Source organism: Paramormyrops kingsleyae, chromosome 4 (assembly GCF_048594095.1).
Source record: "Paramormyrops kingsleyae isolate MSU_618 chromosome 4, PKINGS_0.4, whole genome shotgun sequence".
NCBI classification, from domain to species: Eukaryota; Metazoa; Chordata; class Actinopteri; order Osteoglossiformes; family Mormyridae; genus Paramormyrops; species Paramormyrops kingsleyae.
In genome coordinates this window covers 44,305,671-44,323,380 of record NC_132800.1, presented here as the reverse complement: position 1 = coordinate 44,323,380, position 17,710 = coordinate 44,305,671, and the positions used below count along the sequence as shown (strand labels likewise).

Genomic DNA, 17,710 nt, shown 5'->3' with positions numbered 1-17,710 from the left:
TACAGCAAATCAAATAACGAAACTGTAATACCACACCCACGCAGTTGCCAAGCCATGCGTGCAGAGAAACTTTCAAAGTGCCACATACTTTATTTCAGAATTTAAGTAATAGAAACAATTCTACAGTTTTAAACCATTTTTTTGAGAAATTTTTGGTTGTTTGGTCCTGTGCTTAAAGTGTGGGATTCCCACTGAACACACTGTCATTTCCTCCATAGGCTGGTGAACCTTCCTCAATGAATTACGTCACTCTTAAGGCTGTAAAAATAAACTCCACTTCCATTAGAATTATAAATACAAGTTAAATACTTAGTTATTTTTTAGGTAAACAGTATGATTAGTTATCATTATTGCAACCCTTTGCCTAGCTTAAAGTTTAGTTGATATTAAAACGAAAAGATAATATGCAACAAATATAAAACTTGTTTGAATGGCTGTCTTTGGGTGGAGATTTTTCGAAACATGAGCAAAAAATGGCTGTATTAGGCAGCCCTGTGAAGCTGTTCAGTCTACGTATCTATAGAGATGATGCGCCTGACTAGTGGCCAGAAAGTCTGTATCACTCACTGGAATCACTGCTTCATTAGTTTGGCCTGTCTCACTCACTGGAGTCACTGCTTCATTAATTTGGTCTGTCTCACTCACCGGAGTCACTGTTTCATTAGTATGGTCTGTCTCACTCACCGGAATCACTGCTTCATTTGTTTGGTCTGTCTTACTCACTGGAGTCACTGCTTCTTTAATTTGGCCTGTCTCACTCACTGGAGTCACTGCTTCATTAATTTGTAGCTTGCGGTCTGAGATGGTTTTGGGGTTTTTACATCTGATAAACCAGTGAGCAGCAAACATGGCATCTTGCAGACTTCAGACAGTGCTTCTCCATTCAAGGCAGGGTCATGTGACACAGGACTCAGGGGACACCTGTGCTTGGGGGTGTGGCCGTGTTCGGCATGACTAGGGGTGGGACTAGGGGCCCTTCAAGTCACTGATGCGGGCATGGATCTTCAGGGCTGGTCCCAGCTTCAGCTTCATAGCCCCCATCAGGTGATCCTCGGTCAGGAGCAGCAGAGCCTGGCCATCGATCTCCTGCGAACGGAACTCCTCTGCGATGTCTTGGCAACCTGCAGGAGGTAACCGGAGGTCATAAAATGGTAAAATGGTTAGGGTTAGCATCGCATTAGTATTAGTGTTACAGTTAAGGTTAGCTTTAGTTTTAGCCAGGGGCGCAGATGGTAGGGGGACAAGGGACACATCCCCCCTCACTTTTGAGGGGAAAAAAATAAAATTTTGATAAGTAGCATCCCTAAATAGGGTTGGATACTGTGATGTTTTGAACTCATCAAACCGTGTTGACCTTCACAAACTACTCATAGCATGTGTTTGCTGCAGGTAGAATTCCCCTGACACACATGTATCCCCATGTCTATACACACATACGCATCCACGTGCCTGTACACAGTCATGCATCCCTGTGCCTATACACACATACGCATCCGCGTGCCTGTACACAGACATGAATCCCTGTGCCTGTACACGCATTCGCAACCACGTGCCTGTACACAGACATGAATCCCTGTGTCTATACACACATACGCAACCACGTGCCTGTACACAGTCATGCATCCCTGTGCCTATACACACATACGCATCCACGTGCCTGTACACAGTCATGCATCCCTGTGCCTATACACACATACGCATCCGCGTGCCTGTACACAGACATGAATCCCTGTGTCTATACACACATACGCATCCGCGTGCCTGTACACAGACATGAATCCCTGTGTCTATACACACATACGCAACCACGTGCCTGTACACACATACGCATCCGCGTGCCTGTACACAGACATGAATCCCTGTGCCTGTACACGCATACGCATCCCCATCCCCGTGCCTGTGCAACACACGTTCTTATTGTCTGCCTTTATATTGTTTGTAGGTAGCCAGAGTAAAATGCACACATTCCTATTAGCTTATACATGGCTCTTAACATTTTTCACTTCCACAATGACCTACTGATTTGCCGATGAGGATAAATACCTCAAACACGGATGGCACTTTCTAAAACATTTTATTCAAAAACATATGTACTTGCCCAATTTGTGACTTCGCACATGCTGTTGGGGGTTTTGGGCCCTGAACAAATTGAGAACTGAGCTGCCTTAAATTGTGCCGAAAGCAGTTTTGGTCACATGGAACAAAGCGGTATGCAATACAGAAAAAAGCTACCTGGATAAAGCAAAGATCTGTCACAGTGTTCTTTCAAATAGTAACAATGCAATTAGACGTAGATTGTATAATAGCTTAACCTATACCAGGCCTTTGTTGGATGCAACTGTCTACATAAATTTCCCATTTCTGTGATAGGCTAATTTATGTTACTGCAACTAAGAAAACAAATTCATCCAAGTTTGACTTAATGTTAAACTATGTCTATTAGAATAAAGCTATAAATCTATGAATTTGCCCTCACATAATGTGTAACATTACAGTATACTGGGGCTCAGTCAATTTAAACACAGCAAATTGTAGAAAAACCTGTTGTTTATGCTACTGTCTAATAGGCCATTTCTGGGTAACAATTCCATACCAGACAACACTGTAACATTGTATGTATGCCGGCCAGTGTCAGTCAAAATGTTTAGTATATTAAATCACGCTGAACACCTCATCAAGCATGGCTGGATATACCGAAGAGTTGATACCTTTTGTTTACTGTTTGGTCCCTCTTTAAAAATCTCTCCTGTGCTCCTGGTTTTAGCATCAGGGTTAGTATTAGCATTAGGATTAGGGCTAGCATTAGCATTAATGTTCGCATTAGGTTTAGGTCCACGATGTCCGGGGTACTCCACCTGGCATGGAGCGTATGAAGGCCCACACTTGGTCCACGGTCCACAGGCCAGGGCTGCCGGTCGGGGCAGCCAGTGCTGATCTGTCGACCCAATCAGGAGCTGACTTGGCCCTTGCGCGCAATGGCCGACGTTCCACCTGGCGACGCAGTCTTGTTGTCATTGGGATGGACGTCTTCTCTACTTCCTCTGCCGTGGCCTCCTTTGGAAACGGGCTGGTGGCACCGTACTGGTTAGGTGCCTGTGACAGGAGACGAGGACAGCAGTTTAGTAACTGGATGCTCACCACGTTCACAGACAACAAGAGATGACGCTGACCTGATGGTAGCGCTCTCCGTGGCCTCCCTCCGGCGTGTTGGGCTGGCGGCTGCGCCTCCCCTCTGTGCGTGATGTCCAGCGGCCCATCTTCTTGGCCTTTAGCGCGTTCATGCGCTTGGAATATGCCATGTTGAACCTGTGGGTAGGGGGGCAAGGCGTGTAGGGAGTCTATGTGGGAGGGGTTCATAACTCCACCCACTTGACTTAAAGCTCAGTAAGTGAGATGCATTGTGGGTACTGGCTTGTGATCAGCTTAATCTAATGGGGAGTGAGCTAAGCCCTGCTTAACTTGTGCTTAACTTAGGCGAAACTGGGTGGGGGGTGGGCCTTACCCTCGGACGCACTGCAGAGAGCAGAATCGTTGGGAGCGCAGGAAGGAGTGTGAGGGCCCCCGCTTGCCACAGAACTCACACAGCAGCTTGTCCAGGTCTGTGGGTGACCGTGCAGCCTGGTTAGCTGACTGCTGCCTCATCACCCACTATGCAGCCTCCGGCAATTTGCTAGCGGTTGTTGGGCTTGGCTCACCATCTGTGGCAGCGCTATCCACATCCGAGTTCTCCACTTCGTCCACGTCCATTGGCGGGTCACCTGGGTAGTTTTCGGCTGCCTCCTGGGCCAGCTGGTCAACCATCAGGGACGAGCGGGACACCTAAGGGGATGGATAGCAGGTCAGAACTGGCCACCACCCCCTGAAAGGTTAAATATTAACTAATAACTAATATTTAGCTATATTCTTCAGTTCTTGATCATTGATTTTGTGTGAATTCTGTGGTGCTTCCCCCCAGAAGACATACCGGGAAAGGTTCTAGGCCCTCCTGGATGACAAAGCCCTCCACAAGGTGGGTGAGGATCTGGGGCCTGACGACGGCCTGCGGGGACTCCCTCTCGGGGCCCCCGGGGAGGCTGGCAGTGGGGGATTGGCTGGCACACCTCACTGGCGTGTGACGGAGAGGGTAGGGTGTGCTGTCTGGATACAGGGGGCTCACGGGCCGCTCCACGGGGGGGCTGCTAGCGTCTGAGTTCATGCAAGGTATGCAGGGAGCAGCTGGAGAGCCGGACAGACAGAGGACAGCATTGGGGGGGCTTCTCAGCTGTGGGGACGAGTGCCGGACCCCGGTTGATGCCCCACCTGAGGGGTTGGGGAGGTCTTCCCTGGGTCCATCTGACCCTGCACTGGCCAAGGGGGGGGCATTGCTGCCTTCCACCGACTCCTCTGCACAAAGCTCCTTGTGTCCAGCCTGGCAATCCTGCGAGGGGGGGACATGCTGAATGTGAAGCCCCTCTTGTCCTGAGTCTGGGCCACTGATGTTGTCGGGGGCCCCCTGTTAGCCACAAACAGTCACTATACAGTGAATACTTATTTATGAGATGCTGACCAGCTGACTATCTGGTGCTACCCAACTGGCTCACTGTTTGTTTAGCTTTTGAAATATCTCAAGTAACTTTTTGAATGGAGTCGCTCACTCACCCTGAGGGTCTGCTCCAGCTCAGCTGCTGGGATCTGCGGGCCCCCGACGTGGCATGGAGACGGAGGAAGACTTGGGGGAGGGCTCTGGATCTTCACTGGTGGCTCGGGCTCGTCCTCCAGGTCTGGCGCTCTCCTCTTGGGGATCAGCTCGGACTCCTGCACCAGTGCTTTCAGCAGCTGCAGGGCCTTCAGGGTCGTCGAGGGACTGGGGCTGGACTGGGAAGGGGGAGGAGGCGGGGAGGGGGTGGCCGTCACCTCGGACACAGGGGGCGGGGATGGGGAGTGGGAGACTCTGACAGGGGATGGAGCCGGGGGGCTTGGGGAAGCGGGCTTCTGGGCGGGGTTACAGAGTGAAAGCTGGGCAGATCCCTGGAGAGGAGTGGGGGGAGCTTCTGCTGTAGTGGTGGGCTGTGATTGGAAAGGACCTAGGGAGGGGTCAGCGACAGGTGTCTGGGACACGCTTGGCGGAGTATGAACTGGTGATCTGGGATTGCACTGTGTCTGCAATGGAGTAGAGGTCAGCACCAGTGGGAGGGCTATGGAGGGGACGGGGGTGGTGCTGTACTGTGATTGGACTGGCGCCGGGGTCGTCGTGATGGGTGCTGCCAGGGTTGCAGGGCCCCCAATGAGCAGACACTGCTGGTTGGCCTTTTGTCCTGCACTCTGGAGAATGGTCTTGGCTGAGACTCTCCGCTGGATACTGATAGGCTTTGGGATTATGAGTGGGTTTGGTGCCCCCTTGGGTAGTGGTCGGTACTGCAGCATGTGCTTGATCAACGGGCGGGACTGGACTGAAGAGTAAAGAGCTGAAAGAGCAATGGAGGATGAGGCAGGTAGGCAGAGCATGTTCCCCACGTAGCCGGTCTCATGACCCGAGGGCCTTGGGTTCAAGTCCCAAATATTATTGATTATAATACTCTACACCTTTGTACAAAGAGACCTTTATAATCTACAAGTAGGTGGGCTGTTAAAGAACATGTGGATCTTGGCTGAATATAGAATGTATCACCTTTAAACTGTAATTAAGCCTCTTATTGATGTAACAACAACCCCAACGGCAGTTTCACTCACTGGGCGCCGGTGCGATGGGCAGCTGGTGCAAGGAGGGGGGGCGAGGGGCCGCAGGGTCACCAGGGATGCGCTGGGGGGGCATGGGTCTGTATGGCGGGGGTGTGACTTTAACATAGGGGGGCGTGACTTTGATTGATGGGGGCGTAGTTCTGATCGGCAGAGCCTGTGGAGCGTGGAGAGTCACAGTCGGAACCTGCGGGGCAGGGGGGGACAGTGGGTTTGTCAGGGGGTATAAACAGCCACACGCAGTAACGAAGACAGCCCCCTGGGAACAAACCAAATCAAACCTGTCATCACATGCAATGAACATCCTGCAATAAGCATCCTGTCACCTCACTGCCCCCCCCCCAGTGCCTAGCTCACCTGTGTGGGGGCAGTGGAGACAGCAGGCCGGTCTGGTTGGGGGGGTGCAGTGGGACTGAGAACCAGCTGTGGGGGCGGCAGAGAGAGAGGCAGCGGAGGTCAGGTGGCATATCGGGCGACTCGGCTGCTATTTTGGTGACACATAAAAGCATCTGCACAGATACTCTGCTTCTTGGAAACGGGCCTAAATGCGATTTGGCCCCTGACTGCATGTCCTTGCATGTGGCCCACATGTAACACCACTGAAATGTGGCTGCAACAAGAGACAGAAATACACACGCACACAGGAAGCTGGCTGCACATGGAGTCTTGGTACTGTAAAGCAGTTTGTCATACACTCACACTTTCTGGCCTTGAGACACCCGTGGACCTAAATGCACGCTGCTGGTGTCGCTTACCTCGTGCAGGCAGAGTGGGGGCGCCATTCAAACCCACAGCCCTGTGGCAGCGAATAGTAATGAAGGAGCTTGTGATGTCAGTAGCTGTGCAAATTACAACATAATCCTGTGTTTTATTCCGTTAAGTCACTCACTGGCTAGTTGAATACTAAACAAGGTTCTCAGTGCAATTCCAGATGCGCGGGATCTGAGTGACTCCCAGATGTCGAGGAGGGACCTTGGAGAATCAGATCGTGAGCAATTGACCTACACATCATGCGTCAGGAGTCACTTCCATCCTGGGCAGCCGAGAGCCCAGAGCTGTTTTGGCTGTATGCTTGCTGGGAGACATTGAATACTCTGTGCTGTACAGCTGCTCGCATGCACGGGCCTTGAATGCAAGGCCTCTTGCCTGCATGCACAACCTCCCGCTCGCATGCACGGCCTCCCGCTCGCATGCACGGCCTCACGCTCGCATGCACGGCCTCCCGCTCCTACGCACGGCCCTTGAATGCATGGCCTCCTGCTCACAAGCTCGCAGCTGCACGCTGTTTGTGCAGCACAACCACAGGAACAGAATGTTGTGGTTGGAAGTATTTTTGTACTCGCAGTGGAAAGTAAAGATGGCGGAGTCACAGGCTGAGTGAGCCGCATGTATCTCTGGCCCAGTGGCAGTTACAGACAGTGCAGGAATTGCAATGACTCAGTTTCACTCTCAATGTGGGGGGGCGGGTGAAGCCGGCTAACTGCTTCCCCTCTCCCCAGGAGATACAGTCCGGTCCAGGGCTTTGAGGACAACTAGACCTTTTAACCCAGCAACCACCTGCCACTGCACTGATACCGAATCAAAGGATGTGTAACTGTACCTAAATGCATAGCTGATTAAGCCTCGCCTGGTGTTTCCCCTGTTACCCCCATGACCTTTAACCCTGCACTCCTTACCATCTCGACACACAGCTGGCAGCTGAGTGGCGTCCTGGCAGCAGGGTATTCTGGGATACCATGTTGCCAAACCTCTGGGCTGCTGCTTCGGTGATGAAAGTAGGTTCGGGGGGGGGGGGAGTCAGCGCAAGAGGAAGGATCGATTGGAACAGGGAGAGAGGTGGGGTTTGCAACCCCCTGCCCCCGCCCCCCCAGCCCATGTGCAAACACTTTCATCAGCACGGACCCCCCGCACAATGCGCTTCAGGACTGACGCACTTTTGGACCGAGAGTGCCCCTCTGCCTCAGAGCTTGGGATCGAAGCCCCTCACTACGCTGCATACCGCCAACCCACCCACCCCAACCTCGACACACTTTGGCAGACCATCAATGCTACTGCTATGGCTAGTGCACTCTCTCAGTGTTTGCGGCTCCTTCTCAGCTGTTTGGGAGCCCTTGGGGGCCCCCTGGTACTGCCCTATGCCCCGAGGTGTCTGGGGTGGAAGGGTTGCTCACCTTGAGCTCTTCCATGGTCTGGCCGGCGCCGCCAAGCTTCTCACACCGTGTGAGACCCGGGTGTGTGGCACTGTGAAAGAGTTCAAGTGCAGGGTTAGCAGAGGAGAGAGAGTGAGAGAGAGAGAGAGAGAGAGAGAGAGAGAGAGACTGATGAAGGAGGAAGACAGATAGAGAGGGGGGAGGGAGAAAATGAGCAGAAAGCTGGGCATAAAAGCATGAATGAAGGAAAGAAAGGAATGGAAAGATGGTCAAGATGGAGAGAGAAACTCCCAGGCCAAGTGAGCAGGAAAAGGGGGAATGCTGGACCTGTTGGGGCTGCTCCCATTGGCCAGGGAGGGATGGGGGCGGGGACATATATCAAGGGCGATAGACCACTGGACATGCAGGGGCTGCTCCCATTGGCTAGGGAGGGATGAGGGCGGGGACATATATCAAGGGCGATAGACCACTGGACATGCAGGGGCTGCTCCCATTGGCTAGGGAGGGATGGGGGGCAGGGCTTCCCACAGCATTGGGGGTTGATGGCTGACTTTGCCCACATAGACACACACACACACCTGCATGGCTACAGTCCAAGCTGGGGGGGGAGGGGTCATGCACAAGACCAAACAGCACAGAGAAAGACAGGAAATATGAAGAGCTGAAGGCAGCCTGAGAAAGAGGTCAGCTGTGGTTTCCCGGCAGAGGGGCCTACGGGAGGGGGGTGATTCACAGCAAAACTACAGTACGGAAATACGTACAGAAAGCAGCCCCATGAATTTAGAATTAAGTGATCAGTGTCAACACACCACAGCACACAGTGCGCAACAACGAAATGTGTCCTCTGCATTTGACCCATATGTGACTTTCGTGACATAGCAGGGGGCAGCTAATTCAGCGCCCGGGGAGCAGTGCTTGGGGACGGTACCTTGCTCAGGGTACCTCAGTGGTGACTTACTGGTGGGGGAATCTTTCAATTACAAGTGCGCTACCCTAACCATCAAGCCACCACTGCCCACAGTTGCACGCCCCCCACAGACTGGGCAAGGCAGAAAGAGTCATAGATGTGGGGGGAGGGGGTCAGAGAAGGAGAGGATCGGTCAGGCTGGCGGTATTACGGGAAACAGGGGGTGCGTGTCTGTGTGAGAGGGCCAGCGCGTGGGTGTCAATCGGGCAACGTAAAGCCCAGGCTGGGTGGGGGAGGGGGGCATGGTCTCGCTTTTCACCCCCCACCCAAGCTCCATCACTATAGGAGGCTTTCCTGCTCAGAAAAGTGCTGTTAACCACAGGCTCTTTGCAAGCGGCTGGGGCAGCGCGATACAGAGACGCATAAGCACCGTTTGATGGCCAAATACGCCTCTCGAACCCGGCAGCACCCTGTTTGCTGAACGGGTCCGGAGCAAACCGTAATGCCGCAACTGCCTGACATGCTGTTTGCCAGGTCGTACAATCACTAACGCACTGACCCACGAGAACCGGCGCTTCATGAATGTTTTTACTCACCGTCTAGCTCCGTTTTCTTCAGTGCCGACGTTTATGTTGGTTCCACTTTCATGTAAACAGCTTTTTCCATTAAGCATTTACTTCCTTGTATCGACCACGTATTACTTTGCGCAGTACCGGTCCTAGTCGATGTGGTGCCCTAGGCGAGCATCACCGCTGGCATCCCCGTCCACGCCAACGTGAAATCGGCTGGCAAGTCGGCGCCCCTCAGAATTTGGCAGTGAAGTTGGCGGCCGCTGACGTTGCCTGTAAGACTGACGGGCCCTGACGTAGATAACCTAACCATGATTAATAATAATTACATGCCGTTACTTTCACCGAGGCGCCACCTGCTGCCGGCAAGGACGGGGTGCAGCATAGTGCTGACCCCCACCCCCCCCCCATCAGTCGTGCGGTTTTAAAGAGCAAGGTGGGGTAGCGTAGCACTGTTTGGAGCAGCCATTGGCAACGGGAAGTGGTTTGTGCAGTTATCCCACTAAGATTTTATCTCGTTTTCATGTGTTCCGTGCATTCATTACTTAAAAGTTCGTTAGTTCATGAAACAGGTTTTCTTTTCCAGTCGTTATTCAGAAATAAACTAACATTACACCTGTTTTCTGAGGCATCCAGAAAAGCACAGTTTTGTAACGACAAAGGCCTGTACCTAAAAATAACAATGAAACATTAAATTAGTTCCACTTTGCGGTCTCAAAATAATTAATTTATATGTTGCCGAAATGTATTCACACTTAGGCCTATAAATAATTATAGCCTACATCATATTAGTTTTATTACGTTATTTTAAGTTTTTTGTGGCCATTACATTTGGCCCACGGCTGGCACACATGCTGCTGTGTTTAGAAACCAGCCCCGTAGATGCAGATGATCAGGCTGCACTATGCAAAGAAAAAAATAATGACAAGGAGCTAATTCACCTTCCCAGTGCTGATTCTGGTTATAATTATTTGGTTATGTTTCAGGAAGTGGGAACAGGAAGGCTGTTAATGAGCATATTTATTAGCTTTTACAGAATCACATTGGTTTCCTGGGGGATCAACAGACTGTACAATCCGCTAAAATGAATATAAATGCTTTATGCTACGTCACGATCAGATGACTGATCTGTTTTAGCTGTACCTATTTAAATTTTAGCGTAAGTGCGAGTGAGTCAACACTCATTCCAACTGACCCCTTATTTACTTTCATTGTATGCATCTGACATTTGCCATAATGTATTTGTGCATAAATCATATTGACACTCTTTCAGTCCATTAAAATATAATTTCCTAAGTGGGATAGATGGGTTATCTGTACTGGACTTTCATGGACGTGCAGTATATGCATATGATTTATGCGTGAGTGTAAAACTACGCTCCCTACAGAGTAAGCAAGTTTAACCTTAACCAGTTACCAGTAATTGGATCAGCTTGTTAGAAGTGTATGTTAAATTGGCTGAGCGTTTAGTGGTGAAGAAGTGTCGTCGCTTAATGGAAACTTGACAGGAAATAATTTGTGCTGTCAGGGGTGAAATAAATGCGATGTTGCCTAAAGCGTATGTCGCGTGAAATAAGGAAATAATGAGAACAACTGACGGCAGATGCTGACACGACCAGTAGGCATGTGCCTTCAGTTATCATGAACGTAGCTATAAAACAAGCAATCATTTTAAACAGAAGCATGTCGAGCGGAAAGACAAAGAAGCCTGAGCTGAATGAAGCGAAATGGAGGACTTCAGTAGCGAGAATAAGAAAGGCAGAGATTAAATAACCCTACGAATCCTTGGCTGGGAAGTGCAGCAGACACCTGCCGGGGGACATGGGGCCAAAATCGAGACAAAGTGCACAGTGATGAGTGTCTCGCCGATAATGCTGGGGGCGAGAAAGGAGCCACAAGAGCAGGGAAGCCGAAGGTGCCCCGGAAAGCACTGTGCACTGTCAACTTGTTTGACTGTTTTATTAGGTACTTTCAAAGTTTGGCCATTAATTTTTACAGTAGATTGACACACTTTTCATGGTTCTACTGTGAAGTCTACAGTCAAACTGTAAACCTTCTGACTATGAATTTTACCAGTTTACAGTTAAGCTATGGACAGTTCAGGGTTCCACTTTGAACTTTGCAGTCAGATTCACCATCAGTCTAATAGTCCCTGTAACAGTGAAGTTGCTAGTCCTGTTCGTTATACCTTCATATACCATGATTTAAAACTGAGTGGACAATATTACCATCATCTTTTCCATGGTATAAATGATCTTCACTTATCAGAACCTAACTTCACAGTTTAACAGGGAAATATTCATAGTTTAACTGTAAACGTCATGACTAAGATGACTGTAAAAAACTGTCAAAAGTGAACTTCATAGTTCAACTACGTGTTCACAGTTGACCTGTAAACTTCACTTTAGAATTATGAAATATTTGAAGAGGTGACCATGAACATCAAGGTAAAACCAGAGTTTGCAGTTCTACTATAAAACATTCATGGTCAAACTGTAAACTTCATATTACAACTATGAATAATTAAGGTTTAACTGTAAACTTTCACAGAGCTTTTTTTCCTTGGTGATCATGGTCCTATTTCAGGACACACTGCCCAGGGCAATTCTGACATCCTATGGGGGGGGGATTTATCGTAAGATATCCTTTCAAAGATCACAGCTGTACGTAAAAAACACTGTATTTGTATACTGGAAAGCCGAGTCAGACAGAAAGCGTAACTGCAGAGTTCTAGCTTCGGTTGGTACTTCTGTTCTATCTTGGTTTCTTGGTTTTCACAGTCATCACTCCAAATGCAGAGAGTGCACAGGAATTGGACCTGGTGATACAGGGCAGTAGAAATTGAGATTAAGTATTAAAAAGGTTAAAAATAGGTAATCAAAAAGGTAAAAAACAACATTAAATAAACAGCAACAACAATAAACAAAAAGGCAGTGACAATAAATAGAACAGAAAAATGGGATTAACTGTATGAATGTAACACGATCTATTGTAGTGTTCCTGCAAGATTATTGAGAAGGTTTATGGCCTTCAGAAAATAACTATTAAAGTGCCTTGTGGTCCTGGTGCTGATTGAGCAGACCCTGCAGCCAGAGGGGAGCTGCCCAAAGAGGGAATGGGCCCGGTGGGGTGGGTCCGACACAATCCTGGGGGTCCGCTTCCTGGCTCTCATGTCGTGACACTCACAGGCACATGTTCCTGATCAGACTGTAAAAGGAGGCTGACTTTTTCTATTTTATTGCAGAGAGAGAACACATTAGATGTATAGATGGCTGGGAAGGGGGTACATTGTCCTCCCTTCCCCCACCTGTGCAGAGTGCCGGGGTGGCCGGCAGCCACTCCAGTCTCCCTCAGGAAGTTTAAAACCCAGCTCCGATTGACATAGGATCGGAGGCAAAGCTCCTAGCATTAATTCCCTGATGTTAAGAAGTGAATTCTGACTATATCAGTAGCGCATAATGCAGAAAACAAACAAATGCGGATCAGAAGTGCTGAAATCACTGTGACTGTCAAAACGACATTGCAGATAACATATATGCCTGCATAACTTATAAGCCTACTTTGTTTACAAATAAAGTCCAAAATATATTATTATTATTGGACCTGCATCTGCGTCTTTTGGACACTTGGGCAAAGAGAGGAGTTGAGCTGCCAGCTGATCATCACCTAGTGGTGAATTGGATCCGATGGCGGGGAAGGTGCCCGGTAGGTCTGGTAGACCCAAACTCATAGTGAGGATTTGCTCGGAGCATCTTCAACTCGTATCTGCAGCAGAAATTCTCCTGCATCCCAACGGAGTCTGGGGATATTGAGTCTGAATGGGCCATGTTCCAGGACTCCATTGCTGAGGCGGCAGTGCGGAGCTGTGGCCAGAAGGTTGTTGGTGCCTGTCGTGGTGGCAATCCCCGAACCCAGTGGTGGACATCAGCGGTAAAGGGAGCCATCAGGCTGAAGAAGGACGCCTTCCAAGCTTGGTTAGCTTGTGGACCTCCTGAAGCAGCGGACAGGTACCAGCAGGCCAAGCGGAATGTGACTTTGGCAGATGCTGAGCGGGTCGGTGAGGCCATGGAGAAGGACTTTCGGTCGGCCTGGAAAAGATTCTGATAAATTGTCAGGCAACTCAGGAGGGGAAGCAGGGCTTTACCCATGCTGTTTACAGCAGGGAAGGGGAGCTATTGACCTCAACTGGGGATATAGACAGACAGTGGAAAGAATACGTTGAGGATTTCCTGAATCTCACTGACACGCTTTCCTGGGAGAAAGTAGAGCTGGAAGACATAAACGGGGACTTACTCATCTCCAGGGCTGTTAGGAACTGGCTCAGGGTTCATAGCAAAGAAAGAGGGATACTGAGAGCAGTTGTAACCCCTCCCCCCCTCCACGAAAGGGAGTTTTATTAATTGAGGGAAATAAACACATGACTTAAGGCAAATGCACATACAGAAATTTATCAGATTGCTCAAATAAAACGAATGGCAGCTCAGCGATGAAGATTTGTTCAGAGGAACCAAATGCATCTCCAGAATGGCTCCCAGCACCAAATGAACCCAACCGAGAAGAGAGAGTGAGATGCTCCCCCTCCATCTACTAACGGCGACAGAATCTGTATGCCAGTAGTAATCAGGAACAACTGATCTCAAAAAAAGAAAAGAGCAAATAACAAACAAACAGACAAATGCAAAAGCATTTCAACAATGAGGGCTGACATTGCGTGGAGGTTTGAGGCAGTGCCTTTGGATTGGAACACTGGGGTCCCAATGTTTAAGAAAGCAGACCAGAAGATGTGTTCCATCTTCAGGGGGATCACACTCCTCAGCCCCCCTGGGAAGGTTTATGCTGGGGTACTGGAGAGGAGGGCCTGCCCCTTGGTCTAATCTCGGATCCAGAAGGAACAATAATGATTCCATCCTGGTCATGGAACGCTGGACCAGCTCTTCACCCTCACAAGGACATTGGAGGGTTCATGGGAGTTTGCCCAACCAGTCTTGTGTTTGGTGGACTAAGAAAAGGCATAAGATCATATCCATTGGGGGGTCCTATGGGGGGGGTGCTTCAGGAGTATGGGGTATGGGTTCACTGTTACACACCATCGTGTACCTGTATAAATGGAGCAATAGTCTGGTTCACATTGCAAGCAGTAAGTCAGACTCGTTCCCAGTGGGCGTTGGACACTGCCAGGGCTGCCCTTTGTCACCGATTTTGTTCATAACCTTTGTGGGCAGAATTTCTAGGCATAGCCAAGAAGTGGAGGGGGTCTGGATCGGTGGTCTTTGCTTTTTGCACATGTTGTGGTCCTGTTGGTTGCACTGGGCTGCGACCTGCAGCATACACTGGGGCAGATTGTGGCTGAGTGTGTAGCGGCTGGGATGAGGATCAGCACCTCCAGGTCTGAGGCAATGTTCTCGACTGGAAAAGGGTGAATTGCCCTCTACTGGTAGGGGATGACTGCCTCAAGGAAAGAAAGGAGCGGGAGATCAGAACCAGAAGGCAAAGCTATTGATTTACCAGTCAATCTAAATTCCTACGCTGCCCCAAATAATCAGTGGGCTAAGCCTGTGTGCCTGTAATCAGAAGGTCGCCGGTTCAATCCCAGCCTCAGCAGGTTTGCGGATCCTTAAATAAGGCCCTTAACCCCCAGCTCCCTGAGCACCACTACGGGTGGCAGCCCATTGCGGACAACTTACTCCACAAAGAGCAAGTTGAGGGAGGCGTAAAGACAATTTCTCCATGGGGATTAATAAAGTATTTATTATTATTAATAATATTACCCTCACCTAAAGTTACAGAAAGAATGAGATCACAGATACAAGCAGCAGTAATGAGTTTCCTCTGCAGGGTGTCTTGGCTCAGCCTTACAGACAGGGTGAGGAGCTCAGACATTCAGGAGGAGTACTGAGTAGAGACGCTGCTCCTCTGCATCAAAAGGAGCCAGATGAGGGGGTTTGGGCATCTATCTAGGATGCCTCCTGGATAGCTCCCTGGGGAGGTGTTTCGGGCATGTCCAACTGGGAGGAGGCCCTGGGGCAGATCCAGGACAGGCTGGAGAGATTATATCTCTCAGCTGGCCCAGGAACGCCTTGGAAATCCAGTGGAGGAGATGGAGGTGTTGGCTGTGGAGAGGGAGGTCTGTGCAACCCTGCTTAGGCTGCAGCCTCTGAAACCCTGACCTGGACAAGTGGCAGATGATGAATGGATGGATGGAAGTATGGATGGATGGCATTCCGGGATGTTTTTATTTACCAGTATGCTGCAATATTTTGCATATTATTGTGAAAGTAAATTATATTGAAGATAAAAATAATAGCAAGGAAAACTGACAAAAAATGATCATCTACTTCACAGTACTGTTTACTACTATCATTTTAATCTGGGTGCACTGTTTGCACAACGCCCGTACTGCCCTCTAGTGGATGTTAGCTCTCAGTTATATTTAGACAATGAATTCTAATTTCTTCATATTTTGCTAACTGAACGTAACGCTGCAAACAGTCGACATGCATGAGGAAGAGTGAACCAGAATTTCTAAGAAATAATCTTGGAGTATAAATCAGCTCCTAACATTAATAAGACATAGCAGGGCTAACGGGTGCATCTGAAATGAACCAAGAAAGTAAAGGACTCGGTGGAAATAAAACGGGAATTTAATCATTTTCTTATTTCTGGAGAAAAATTGACCCCAGAGGAAGTAGAAACACGCAATAGCAAGAGATGCCGATGATCAGAAGACAGAAAAAGGTAGCACAACCGCAACGGCAAAATCTTATTACGCACTCTTTTATTGAGTATCGGAATAAAGTCTTCACTGTTTGTTTATTATGCAATAATATTAACTTCAGAGTTCAGAGTCACTTCGGCTTTCAGCAGCAGGCACGATTAAACAGGAAGGCAGCGATGCCGTATTGACCTACGCCAGTCAGTACCCCTGGAAAGTTTCACTTTTGATTTGTCTTTTTTTAAGTGAAAATGCTTTAGTGTGAGTCATCACACATTCAGCATGGTTTTCAGTTTGTAAAGTTTCTACATTTTAAATGGCATGCAATGTCATTTATGTTGCGTAATACGCGGCTCACCGTTGATTAGATGATCTGAGACAACAGAACAGAGTAGACAAAACAGTTAATTGTCAGCTGTAACATCACGTCATAATTCCTTCAGGTAATAATTAGGCAATATTTGGTTTGGCAGCACCCTGCAGTAGTCCACGTAAATACGTCATAGCTAAAAAAATAAATAAAAGCGAATAAAATCGTATATGGGAATGTAGACAATAATTTAATTTGAGTATTTTTGTTAAAGATACCAAACATAATATAACATTGTATGCTTTCACTAAATCTTTCTAAAATAATCTTTCTTAACTACATGAGATTGTGTCAAAAATAAGTTTTTTTAATTTCTGAAGGTCACACTTACAAAAAAAATTCCCTTGATGTTTGCTCCAAGAACGATACAAACAAAAAAATAAACTTTAAGCTAAAAATGGAAGTATGAGCATAGAGTGATAATGTTACAAACTGTAAATGTTATAGCCTAATTATATGTACTCCAAATGTCTATACAAAGTAGTTCTAACCAAAGTGAAATTGAGATTAATGCATTTAGAACATTCCTAAATGACTGTGCAGCATGTTCAGTATGTAATAAGATGAGTAATGTACCCAGTATTAAGTACATAATAATGAGCTCTGAAAATTATGATTCTCAAATTATGAGCCTCAGATTGTATAAAATCCGTATTTACACAGATGCATTATACTGTTAGATACATTACCACCACATTGCTGATAAACCCCTTACTATAAAGTGCCACTGCCCGTCCAATTGCAACCACGCAGTGCCCGGCAGTTGCGACGGTCGTTATTAGGAATTTACACACAGCAGACTAACCAGAATTTCTTGGCTCAGGATATTCCATTCGCAAAGGGGTGTTCTTATTTTTCTCCCAAATATAATTTGAATAAAAGCACTGCTGAAAGGGCTACTGAGAACGAATTAAACTATACCTTATTGTGTATTATCATCAGTGTAACAGATGGGCACATATTGTTTTACTTCGCTATATAAATATTGAGGAGACTGCTCATCCTACCTATGCTTGATTTGGTATGATCGGAATGCAGAAGTGCAGTATTTTTAAAGTCGGATTTTAAGATACGTTTCATAGCGTCGTATTCCTTTTCATACCTTTAAACGGCATGGCAGGCTGGTGGTCGGCTTTGACGAGGAGTGACCGGCGATAATGCCTGTAGCGTCCATTGCGTTTGTGAGCGTTTTGTCGATGCTCCACCCCCTTTGTGCTCCGCTCCTTGTACTTTTGGGAGCGTCTCGGGATCGGCGCACCTAGCAGCCGCAGGGGTCCGCGCTGACTT

At 48.2% G+C, this 17,710-nt stretch overlaps 2 protein-coding genes across 5 annotated transcripts in view; one reads left to right on the top strand and one right to left on the bottom strand.

Moving 5' to 3' along the window:
• Positions 1-17,710, top strand: part of LOC111853452 (protein kinase C iota type-like) — a 30,968-nt gene that overhangs the window by 1,316 nt on the left and 11,942 nt on the right. The window contains exon 1 of one of the 3 annotated variants that reach the window (XM_023830354.2): positions 15,804-16,076. The exons of the other annotated variants lie outside the window; for them this stretch is intronic. The gene's annotated coding sequence lies outside the window, so the exon portion shown is untranslated. Of the gene's footprint in view, positions 1-15,803; positions 16,077-17,710 lie in introns of those variants that run through there. 3 annotated transcript variants of the gene reach the window in all.
• Positions 71-17,613, bottom strand: LOC111853453 (uncharacterized). Of its 2 annotated transcripts, XM_072711450.1 has the most exons (13): positions 17,526-17,613; positions 9,369-12,159; positions 7,887-7,956; positions 6,073-6,138; positions 5,710-5,902; positions 4,639-5,444; positions 4,300-4,417; positions 3,965-4,215; positions 3,696-3,819; positions 3,503-3,599; positions 3,171-3,306; positions 2,856-3,093; positions 71-1,121 (listed from the first exon to the last, which is right to left on the bottom strand). In XM_072711450.1, exons 2-13 carry the CDS (start codon positions 9,443-9,445, stop codon positions 967-969), a joined length of 2,331 nt encoding a protein of 776 aa, XP_072567551.1. In that variant the 5' UTR covers positions 9,446-12,159; positions 17,526-17,613; the 3' UTR covers positions 71-966. The 2 variants fall into 2 exon arrangements, with proteins under 2 accessions (XP_072567551.1, XP_072567550.1); XM_072711449.1 differs by having other exon boundaries at positions 3,965-4,417.